This window comes from Triticum urartu, chromosome 7, assembly GCF_003073215.2.
Source record: "Triticum urartu cultivar G1812 chromosome 7, Tu2.1, whole genome shotgun sequence".
Taxonomy (NCBI): Eukaryota; Viridiplantae; Streptophyta; class Magnoliopsida; order Poales; family Poaceae; genus Triticum; species Triticum urartu.
The window spans coordinates 627,712,259-627,724,702 of record NC_053028.1 but is presented as its reverse complement, the minus strand read 5'-3'; the positions used below and the strand labels follow the sequence as shown (position 1 = coordinate 627,724,702).

General features: G+C 45.1%; 1 protein-coding gene across 1 annotated transcript; it reads right to left on the bottom strand.

Annotated features, from left to right (window-relative positions):
- Positions 1 to 5,120: 5,120 nt before the first annotated feature.
- On the bottom strand, positions 5,121 to 5,472 carry LOC125524577. The gene has a single exon (XM_048689610.1). The coding sequence runs from the start codon at positions 5,433 to 5,435 to the stop codon at positions 5,136 to 5,138; it is 300 nt and encodes a 99-aa protein (XP_048545567.1). The 5' UTR covers positions 5,436 to 5,472; the 3' UTR covers positions 5,121 to 5,135.
- Between the last annotated feature and the right edge of the window lie 6,972 nt (positions 5,473 to 12,444).

The window sequence follows — 12,444 nt, the reverse complement described above, 5'->3', positions numbered from 1 at the left end:
CCTCTCCAACAATCGGAGTGACAAATCCTAATCTCGAAATACGCCAACCCAACATGTACCTTTGGAGACACCTGTAGAGCTCCTTTATAATCACCCAGTTACGTTGTGACGTTTGGTAGCACACAAAGTGTTCCTCCGGCAAACGAGAGTTGCATAATCTCATAGTAATAGGAACATGTATAAGTCATGAAGAAAGCAATAGCAACATACTAAACGATCAGGTGCTAAGCTAATGGAATGGGTCATGTCAATCACATCATTCTCCTAATAGTGTGATCCCGTTAATCAAATGACAACACATGTCTATGGTTAGGAAACATAACCATCTTTGATTAATGAGCTAGTCAAGTAGAGGCATACTAGTGATGTTTGGTTTGTCTATGTATTGTCAAGTAGAGGCATACTAGTGCTAAGCTAATGGAATGGGTCATGTCAATCACATCATTCTCCTAATAGTGTGATCCCGTTAATCAAATGACAACACATGTCTATGGTTAGGAAACATAACCATCTTTGATTAATGAGCTAGTCAAGTAGAGGCATACTAGTGATGTTTGGTTTGTCTATGTATTGTCAAGTAGAGGCATACTAGTGCTAAGCTAATGGAATGGGTCATGTCAATCACATCATTCTCCTAATAGTGTGATCCCGTTAATCAAATGACAACACATGTCTATGGTTAGGAAACATAACCATCTTTGATTAATGAGCTAGTCAAGTAGAGGCATACTAGTGATGTTTGGTTTGTCTATGTATTCACACAAGTATTATGTTTCCGGATAATACAATTCTAGCATGAATAATAAACATTTATCATGATATAAGGAAATAAAATAATAACATTATTATTGCCTCTAGGGCATATTTCCTTCAACAACAACTTTATTATTGCCTCTAGGGCATATTTCCTTCACTTATTACTTCCCAATGCCTTCCCCTAGGCCCAAATCATGGTGAAGTGTCATGTAGTCGACGTTCACATAACACCACTAGAGGAGATACAACATACATCTCATCAAAATATCGAACGAATACCGAATTCACATTATTACTTATAACAATACTCCTCCCATGTCCTCAGGAACAAACGTAACTACTCGCAAAGCACATTCATGTTCATAATCAGAGGAGTATTAATTATCGTTAAGGACCTGAACATATGATCTTCCACCGAATAAACCAACTAGCAGCAACTACAAGGAGTAATCAACACTACTAGCAACCCACAGGTAGCAATATGAGGTTTTGAGACAAAGATCGGATACAAGAGATGAACTAGGGTTTGAGAGGAGATGATGCTGATGAAGATGTTGATGGAGATTGACCCTCTCTTGATGAGAGGATCATTGGTGATGACGATGGCTTCGATTTCCCCCTCTGGGAGGGAAGTTCCCTCGGCAAAATAGCTCCGCCAGAGCCCTAGATTGGTTATGCCCAAGTTTCGCCTTGAGACAGCGGCGCCTCATCCCGAAAGCTTCCTCTTCAGTTTCTCTAGGTAAAACCCCTTCATATAGCAGAAGATGGGCACCGGGGGCCTGCCAGGTGGGCGGCAAGGCAGGGGGGCACGCCCCCCACCCTTGTGGCTGCCTGGTGGGTCTCCTCAGGTGCTTTCTTCGCCCAATATTTTTTATATATTCCAAAATAATTCTCCGTGAAGTTTCAGGACTTTTGGAGTTGTGCAGAATAGGTCTCTCGGATTTGCTCCTTTTCCAGTCCAGAATTCCAGCTGCCGACATTCTCCCTCTTCATGTAAACATTGTGAAATAAGAGAGAAAAAGGCATGAGTATTGTACCATAATGCGTAATAGCAGCCCATAATGCAATAAATATCAATATAAAAGCATGATACAAAATGGACGTATCAATGCCAAGCATAGTTGAGATTTAGTGGGGGTGAAGGTTAGTCGAGATGCACCAGCAGTCACTAATTTGCTATTTGCTGATGATTCACTAATTTTGAAGAAAGCTAATGTTCAGAAATGTTGCTTGTTTGAAGTCTATCCTGGATATGCACTGTGCTGCTTATGGACAACTTCTTAGCATGGAGAAATCAAGCATTTTCTTCAGCCCAAGCACTGATGTGAATATGAAAGCAAGCTAAGGTCTGCTCTTGCCTCAGCATCATGACTGAGGCCCTGAATGACAAGTACTTGGATCTCCCTGCCACACTTGGACTTGATAAGAGTGATAGCTTCCAATATTTGATTGATCGGTTAATTTTGAAACTCATAGGATGGAAGGAGAAGTGCCTATCATCATGAGGTAAAAAAGGTCCTTATTAAATCAGTTTCACAAGCAATACCAACTTATGCGATGTCTGTCTTTACAATTCCTTAAAAAAATTGCAAAGGAATCACAAATGCAATATCTCGTTCTTGGTGGGGTGATGACGCAACACATAGGAGGATGCACTGGTTTGCTTGGTGGAAGATGTGTATTCCAAAGAAGGAAGGTGGTATGGGATTCAGAGATATCCACTGCTTTAACCTTGCACTGTTGCCAAATAGGCATGGCGTCTTATTGGTAACCTTGACTCTCTACATGCATTGATTTTAAAAGCTAAATACGTCCCAGATGGAGACCTTATTAATGCAGTTTGAAAAAAAGAAAGTGTCCAACACTTGGCAAAGTGTCATGGCAGGAGTGGAAACACTGAAACGTGAACATATTTGTAGAGTTGGAGATGGAGCTCAAGTCAAGATTTGGGAGGATTCTTGGATTCCGCGGTCCCCATCAAGAAAGATAATTACACCAAAGGGAAAGCATCTTCCCTCACGTGTCAGTGATCTTATTGACCCTGCATCAGGCTATTGGGATGAACGAGTGGTTATGCAAACGTTCTGGCACATGGATGCTCAAAGGATACTTGCAATTCCCCTGCCCTTGAATGAAATGAAAGACTTTGTGGCTTGGAACCTAACAAAAGCGAGATTTTTTCAGTGAGGTCTACCTATCAGTTGGAGTGGGAGTTCCAATTTGGTAATAAACTGCAAAACTCTACAGGAACTTCGAGGCCAAATGATCTTTGGGATTTGGTCTGGAGTCTTCTTTGTCCATCAAAGATCAAAAAATTTATTTGGAGGGCACTCCATGGCGCTATTCCATGTTGCACTATTCTGGCTAATAAACACATTAAAATCAACCTGAGTTGTCCCGCATGTCCCTCTGATCATGATGATATAAAACATATGTTGTTTGATTGTACGTCAGTCGTGAAAGTGTGAAAGTTGCTCGGTATCTATGATGTCATTGAAAAAGCGGTTCTGGTTGACAAGGCAGGCAAAGCTATTCTGGAACACCCATTCTGTCTACGTGAGCAAGATTTCCATGTTCTCAGGTTGCCCAAACCGAAGGAAACAATGGCAACCACCAACAGATGCATTGTATTTATGGTATGAACATCGACTTATGGAGAAGAGACCCAAAGTGTTGCCCAAATTAGCCTGGCTCTGCAGGCTTTAGCGGCAAATTACAACATTTCATGTATCCCGAAGGCCAGTGTGAGGTCGGATGCTTGGATAAAACTAAGGTATGGCTATGTCAAGTTAAGTGTGGACGCTGGTTTCGATAGTGATACACTTGAGGGAACTATTGGAGCAGTCATACGCGACCATCATGCAAAGTTTATGGCAGTGGCACATGGAAAAATTGATATATGTTTTGACTCTTTCACAGCGGAAGCCATAGCAGTGAGATTTGCTATGAATCTTGCACGTATTGTTGGGTGCAGCAAGATCAAAATTAACTCGGATAGTGCGGACGTGATCACAGCCTTACTTGATGGATTTTCTTCTTCATTCGCTTCTGCTGCCTTCATGGACTGTTATTTTGTGTCTCTTGATTTCACCCTTCTGGTCTATGATCATTGTAATAAAGAGAGAAATTAGGTTGATCATGAACTAGCTATGATTGCTATGTTTTCTGCTCCGAACTTCTGGTTAGAATCTACACCTAAGACGATAATTCCTTTTAGTGTAACCGATGCCACAATCCTCAAATGAATAATGATGATTGTCAAAATAAAATTGGATTTGGAGGACTCAGGATTTTAATGTCCTATAAATAAATAACGGAAATAGTAACAGACGAATGTTCGCCAGGGAGAAACTGCTAGCGAACGATCCTATGATGCAGTTTGGATGACTTTTTAGACTCAGGTTCTCCGGACGCACTAAAAACTGCCAGGTTTTCCAAACGCACTAAAAAGTTATGCCATGGCAGTTTTACAAAAAAATCCACCCAGGTTCTCCAAACGCACTAAAAACTGCCTCACAAACGTTCGCAAATGTCATGTCGTGTGACGAACGTTTGCTAGATAACACCATCGCTCAATTATTCTCGATGTGACCCCTCAAAAAAAAGTTATCCTCGATGATGGTGTGTGCTCTACTTATTTGCTCTTAAAATTCTCAATTATTGTACAATATGAGGCAACTCCGCGTCTGAAAAAATTAGTCCAAGTCTCGGAGGGATCGATTGGGAAACAAACGAAGGGACTGTAAGTGACTCGCAGTACAGAAGTATGACTACTTCAGATTTGCCTACTGTCGTACATGCAGAGGTGCAGATGCAGATAAAGTAATGGGGCTGCAGCGGTGGCCAGTGGGTGGGTGAAGTTAGCGCAGAGAAGAGAACCAAACGCATCATTGAGTTTGAATGCCGAAACTACTACACGTACGACTATGGCTCTTCCGATTTGATGCAACATCCAGCCGTCGCTGGGCTGAGAGTCCAACTGACATACGTTTGATCTGCTTAGTCGGACAGAATTCGTACGTGAATTGTCGTACGTATAGCACGGTTGAGGCAGCTCGAAAAAAATCAGTGCAGCGTTCAGAGTAGTTCACGCACGTCTCGGGCATGAACGCTGGTGCTGCAGCTGCATCCGATCATGTCTCGATTGAACTGGGAGGCTGCGGAGGTCGGCGAGGTTCAAGAATCAGGAGCGAGCAGATGAATTAGGAACTCTTCCGTTTATATATCTCACTTTCTTTCTTTCTGCGTGGAAGCAAACATATATGCGGTTTACACGCCATTCACAGATGCTCGGGGAAGAGACCGAAACGGAGAAAGAGAGAGGCTGGAAAAGAATCGATAGACAGCAGAACAAAAATGTGCTACTATTAGTTCTATAATCAGTTGGGGGCCCAGCAGACGATGTGGTACGCCTTGTGCAGCTTCTCCTCCTCGGATCGCCTGGGCCGGGCAGCCCTCCCGACGACGGCCACACTGCCGCTCGTGGCCTGGGAGGAGGAGGAGGTGGAGGTGAGGGACGCCGGGACGGCACGGCGGCCGGTGACAACAGCACGGTGGTAGAGCGAGCGGAGCGCGTAGTCCCAGCGGCACAGCCCCGCCTGGTCCTTGAGCGCCTCCACCGCCGCCATGCTCGTCGCCACCACCATCGACGCCCCCTTCTTGGTCGCCGACGAGCTCATCTATGTCCTGTGCTTCCTGTTGGAATTTTGCTAATAGGCCTTTGGCCCAAAGCCGAACTAAAATTCTGAAATTCTCTTGGCCCATTCATACACACATGTGAGTGGAGTGAGTGAGGCTAAAGTTTAGTCCCACATTGAAAGTTGAGAGAGAGTTACACCTCAGCTCTTCTACCACTTGTATGAGCATGAGAAGAGGAGACCTACACGCGCGCTCCTCCTCCTCGCTCGCCTCGCCATGCCACGCCTCGCCTCGTCACGACGCGCCGCGGGTTGCGGGATTGAGCCGAGCCGAGGACAGAGCTATGCACGTTGTCTATATTTTTGCTGCATGGGAAAATTAATGAGTCATTAATTAATAATTAACGGACGCGTTAATTACTGAACCGTTTCCGATTCTTTTGGATCGTGATGACTCGGACGTGGGATTTACTCCCATGACCTACCCGGCCCGCAATATATAGTCAGGCAGACGTCTACCCTAGCCGCCGCTTCGTATGGTTTCTCATCACCGTTCCAGATCATTGCGCCGCCAAGCTAGTCTTCTCCATCCCTCCTTCCGGCCTGCACCGCGAGAAGGGACAGCAGGCCTCCGGAACCCCGCCTCTCGTGATCCTGTATGGGAGAGGGGCGATCAGGTTTTTGGGGAGCGCACTCGCGCGACTGCTGGCAGCGACGACTTCGTGAACGACGACTTCTTCCCCGACCTCGGCAACCTCATCCTCGACGACATGGGCGACAACATCAACGCCGGCGGTGCTGCACCCGCTGCACCGTATGTGATTCTATCCTTCCTGTTCGAGATCGTGGTAGAATTCATGTTTCTAGTATGTGCCCTAGATGTGATATGTTCATCTGCTATGCTAGTTCGCATGATTAGTTTAATCTCTGCTGCTGTGGTCATGATTTATATTCTGTTTATTCGGATTAAATCTCGTAGTAATTTGCTCATATTTCCAACAATCCAAAAACCTGATTATAGGCAATTTACTCCGAGTGGTTTTGCTGCGCATCTCAAACCGCCTGCCTTTAAGGGGGCGCGATATAAGAGGTGGCGCACGAGAGCAGTCTACTGGTTTCAGACCATGGGCTGCTATGATGTCACCAAGGGCAAGCCTGAGGGCGATCTTAATCCAGCACAGCTAGAAGCTTTTGAGAAGATCGATACCCTCTTTAAAGGCGCTCTTCTGAGTGTTCTTGATGACTCCATTGTGGATTCGTATATGTCGTTTGACAACGGCAAGGACATGTGGGCTGCGCTCGAGGCCAAGTTTGGTGCCTCGGACGCCGGCAGCGAGTTGTACGTCATGGAGCAATTCTATGACTACAAGATGACTGATGAGCGCCCTGTTGTACAGCAGGCTCATGAGATACAGTCGCTCGCAAAAGAACTTGAGTATTTCAAGTGTGTGTTACCGGACAAATTTGTTGCCGGAGGCATCATTGCCAAGCTTCCACCTTCGTGGAACAATTTTGCTACTTCCCTGAAACACAAGAGACAGGAGTTTTCCGTTGCGGATCTTATTGGTACTCTTGATGTTGAAGAGAAGGCAAGAGCAAAGGACACACGTGCTCAAGTTGCTGAAGGAGGTTCTAGTGCCCACATGGTACAGAAGAAGAACTCCCAGCCCAACAAGTACAAAAACAATAAGAACAAAACTCAGGGCAAAGGCAAGTTTGATACAAAGAACAAGCCATCACATTCTACCAACATCAAGAAGAATTCTCATAAGAAGGGGAAGGGACTTTGCCATGTCTGCGCTGATCCTAATCACTGGGCTCCAAAGTGTCCTAACCGCTTTGAGGAGCGCGAACATGAGAAGAGCGACAAGTCCGCTAATGTTGTCATCGGTGATACTGATATGAAGGAATCAGGGTACGGTATTTTTCCTACCATCCTTTCAGTATTTCAATCCCCTGATTGGTTAATTGACACCGGTGCCAATGTACATGTTTGTGCTGACGCCTCCATGTTTTCTTCTTACCAGGCAACAGGGACTTCACCCGTGCTGATGGGGAACGGGTCACATGCCATCGTTCGAGGTGTTGGTACGGTCGATCTGAAGTTTACTTCGGGGAAGACTGTGCGTCTGAAGAACGTTCATCATGTGCCGTCCATTAATAAAAATCTCGTTAGCGGTTCCCGTTTATGTCGAAATGGTTTTGAGTTGGTTTTTGAATCCAATAAAGTTGTAATTTCTAAGTGTGGACAATTTGTTGGAAAAGGCTATGAGTGCGGAGGCTTGTTCCGCCTATCTTTGTCAGATATTTGCACTAAAGTTATTAATAATGTTTGCCACAATAATGAGTCTGATATTTGGCATTCGCGACTCTGTCATATTAACTTTGGTTGCATGACGCGGTTAGCCAATATGAATTTAATTCCGAAAATCTCTACTGTCAAAGGCTCCAAGTGCCAAGTATGTGTGCAAGCTAAGCAACCTCGCAAGTCCCATAGGACTGCAGAGGCAAGAGACTTGGCGCCACTAGAGCTTATACATTCTGATCTTTGTGAGATGAATGGCGTGTTGACAAAAGGTGGAAAGAGATACTTCATGACGTTGATTGATGACTCCACTAGATATTGTTATGTGTATCTTCTGAAATCAAAATATGAGGCTTTGACTTTTTTAAAAAACTATAAAGCTAAAGTAGAGAGCCAACTTGATCGAAAAATTAAACGGCTTAGGTCCGATCGTGGTGGAGAGTATTTTTCCAATGAATTTGATCTGTTTTGTGCGGAACATGGTATAATCCATGAGAGGACGCCTCCCTACTCACCCCAGTCAAATGGGGTAGCCGAAAGAAAGAACCGAACTCTAACTGATATGGTTAACACCATGTTAGACACTTTGGGTCTATCCAAGGAATGGTGGGGGGAGGCGCTAATGACTGCGTGTCATGTCCTAAACCGAGTTCCCACAAAGCATAAGACCATGACTCCATTTGAGGAATGGGAAAGGAAAAGGTTGAAACTCTCTTACCTACGTACTTGGGGTTGTTTGGCGAAAGTCAATATATCAATTCCCAAGAAGCGCAAGCTTGGACCAAAAACCGTGGATTGTGTTCTTCTGGGCTATGCTTTTCATAGCATCGGCTATAATTTTTTGATAATAAAATCTGAGGTATCCGACATGCATGTTGGTACGATTATGGAATCAAATGATGCAACTTTCTTTGAGGACATATTTCCTATGAAGGATATGTCGAGTTCATCAAATCAGGAGATACCTACTCCATCTAGTGAGGAATTCACTGTAATTCCTGAACCCACCATTGCGATGGAACACGTTGAGAATCCTGTTGAGGGTAACAATGGAACTCCTGTGAGGAGTAAGAGACAGAGGACTGCAAAGTCTTTTGGTGATGATTTCATTGTGTACCTCGTGGATGACACACCCAGGACTATTTCAGAAGCCTATGCATCTCCTGATGCTGACTACTGGAAGGAAGCTGTACGTAGCGAGATGGATTCCATCTTAGCTAACGGTACCTGAGAGATCACTGACCGTTCATATGGGTGCAAACCTGTAGGATGTAAGTGGGTGTTCAAGAAGAAGCTTAGACCTGATGGTACGATTGAAAAGTACAAGGCACGGCTTGTGGCCAAGGGTTATACCCAGAAAGAAGGTGAAGACTTCTTTGATACTTACTCACCCGTGGCTAGACTGACCACAATTCGGGTGCTACTATCACTGGCTGCCTCACATGGTCTTCTCGTTCATCAAATGGACGTTAAGACGGCTTTCCTCAATGGAGAGTTGAAGGAGGAAATTTACATGGATCAGCCAGATGGTTTTGTAGTACCTGGTCAGGAAGGAAAGGTGTGCAAGTTATTAAAGTCTTTATATGGCCTTAAACAAGCTCCTAAGGAGTGGCATGAGAAGTTCGAAAGAACATTAACTGCTGCCGGCTTTGTAGTAAACGATGGTGACAAGTGCGTGTACTATCGCTATGGTGGGGGCGAAGGAGTTATTCTTTGTCTGTATGTCGATGACATATTGATCTTTGGAACCAAACTTGATTTAATCAAGGAGGTTAAGGATTTCTTATCTCACTGTTTTGAGATGAAGGATCTAGGAGTAGCTGATGTTATCTTAAACATCAAGCTGTTGAGAGATGAGAATGGTGGGATCACACTGCTTCAGTCTCATTATGTGGAAAAGGTCTTGAGTTGTTTTGGGTATAGCGACTGCACGCCTTCTCCAACTCCATATGATGCTAGTGTGTTGCTTCGAAAGAATCGACGGATTGCTAGAGATCAACTGAGGTATTCTCAGATTATTGGCTCGCTTATGTATTTGGCGAGTGCCACGAGGCCTGACATCTCTTTTGCTATAAGCAAGTTGAGTCGGTTTGTGTCAAAACCGGGAGATGATCATTGGCATGCGCTTGAGAGAGTTATGCGCTATTTGAAAGGCACCGCGAGCTATGGGATTCACTACACCGGGTATCCAAGGGTACTGGAGGGTTATAGTGACTCAAACTGGATATCTGATGCTGATGAGATTAAGGCCACAAGTGGTTATGTTTTTACACTTGGTGGTGGCGCTGTTTCCTGGAAGTCTTGCAAGCAGACCATCTTAACGAGGTCAACTATGGAAGCAGAACTCACAGCATTAGACACTGCCACTGTTGAAGCAGAGTGGCTTCGTGAACTCTTGATGGACTTACCTATGGTTGAAAAACCAATACCCCCTATCCTAATGAACCGTGATAATCAAACTGTGATCGTCAAGATAAACAGTTCTAAGGACAATATGAAGTCCTCAAGGCATGTGAAGAGGAGACTAAAATCTGTCAGAAAATTGAGAAACTCCGGAGTTATTACGTTGGATTATATCCAAACGTCGAAAAACTTGGCAGATCCCTTCACAAAGGGTCTATCACGTAATGTGATAGATAATGCATCGATGGAGATGGGTTTGAGACCCACTGCATGAGTTGTCCATAGTGGTAACCCACTCTATGTGATCGGAGATCCCGTGAAGTAGAAGTGAGAGACAAGCTGTTGTCAGCTGGGAGGAGAGTATCCCTATATTAATTATCCCACTCCGTAAAGATGCAATACTCTCCTGATCTGCATGGCAGGTTGATAATTATCTTAATGTGTTCCAAGTGGCTTATTCGGGTAAGGAGAGATGTTGTCCTGCAGAACATCTTCTGAGGAACACACCTATATGAATTTGACTGTCAACGTCGCAGTCTGTGAGAATTGGGTGTTCTCTAATAAATTCATGAAAGGCCCTGGAGTATGACGTATACGCTCCACCCGCGGGGAAGCCTTGCGGCAGCCCAGTATCGATCAAGAATTTGTGTGAAACTAGTTTCACATAAAACTTGTAGTTCAAGGCATAGTCCACTATTCAAGTTGTGATTTAGTGTAGCATAAATTTCTAAGTGGAAGTTCAACTTCACAGTCTCCACTAAACACTGATATATAAAACAATGTTTTGGAACTAAATGATGAGATGTGCCAATGAGACTTTGTGGGGGATTTTTGGAATTTTGCTAGTAGGCCTTTGGCCCAAAGCCCAACTAAAATTCTGAAATTCTCTTGACCCATTCATACACACATGTGAGTGGAGTGAGTGAGGCTAAAATTTAGTCCCACATTGGAAGTTGAGAGAGAGTTGCACCTCTTTATAAGGTGAGCTCTTCTACCACTTGTATGAGCATGAGAAGAGGAGACCTACACGCGCGCTCCTCCTCCTCGCTCGCCTCGCCACGTCATGCCTCGCCTCGCCTCGTTGCGGGTTGCGGGATTGAGCCGAGCCGAGGACAGAGCTATGCACGTTGTCTATATTTTTGCTGCATGGGAAAATTAATGAGTCATTAATTAATAATTAACGGACGCGTTAATTACTGAACCGTTTCCGATTCTTTTGGATCGTGATGACTCGGACGTGGGGTTTACTCCCACGACCTACCCGGCCCGCAATATATAGTCAGGCAGACGTCTACCCTAGCCGCCGCTTCGTATGGTTTCTCATCACCGTTCCAGATCATTGCGCCACCAAGCTAGTCTTCTCCATCCCTCCTTCCGGCGTGCACCGCGAGAAGGGACAGCAGGCCTCCGGAACCCCGCCTCTCGTGATCCTGTACGGGAGAGGGGCGATCAGGTTTTTGGGGAGCGCACTCGCGCGACTGCTGGCAGCGACGACTTCACGAACGACGACTTCTTCCCCGACCTCGGCAACCTCATCCTCGACGACATGGGTGACAACATCAACGCCGGCGGTGCTGCACCCGCTGCACCGTATGTGATTCTATCCTTCCTGTTCGAGATCGTGGTAGAATTCATGTTTCTAGTATGTGCCCTAGATGTGATATGGTCATCTGCTATGCTAGTTCGCATGATTAGTTTAATCTCTGCTGCTGTGGTCATGATTTATATTCTGTTTATTCGGATTAAATCTCGTAGTAATTTGCTCATATTTCCAACACTTTGGAGGTTGTGCCCGTGCGGAACTGAACTCTGTACTAGTTTGCTTCTTGTGTGCTTCGGTTGAGTCGACGTTGTGTAGCGACGAGCAGGGGCGAGGCCCCGAGGGGGCGTTTATATACGCGGGCGTGGGGATTCTGCGTGCAGCGAGAGACAGGGGAAACAGGGGCCTTCCGTCGCTAGTTTCGGGCCAGTAGACTGCTGACCAGAACCAGGGTTCCCAAAAACGAGCAATGCTACACCTACGTAGCTATTGTACGTAAACTAACGTAACAGCTGAGGTGTCTTTTTCTGTTGGAGAAAATTAGAGGAGGGACCCCACCCAGTTGAAATCAGGGAGACGGAAGGATTAGTTGTTAGTCAAGTTACGTAAGCGTACGTAGGTTCTTTGGTAAATCTAGCATTTTTGCCCAAAAACCGGGGGTCGGGTTAGACGACGTGGGTAGGTGGGTGGCTCTCTTTGTTGTCACTCGACAAAGGGAGGGCGAGCTTTTTTTTGTTGAAGGGTAACCACTCCACTTTATTTAGATATTAAAGTTCGGAATTTCATCCGCAATTACATCTAGA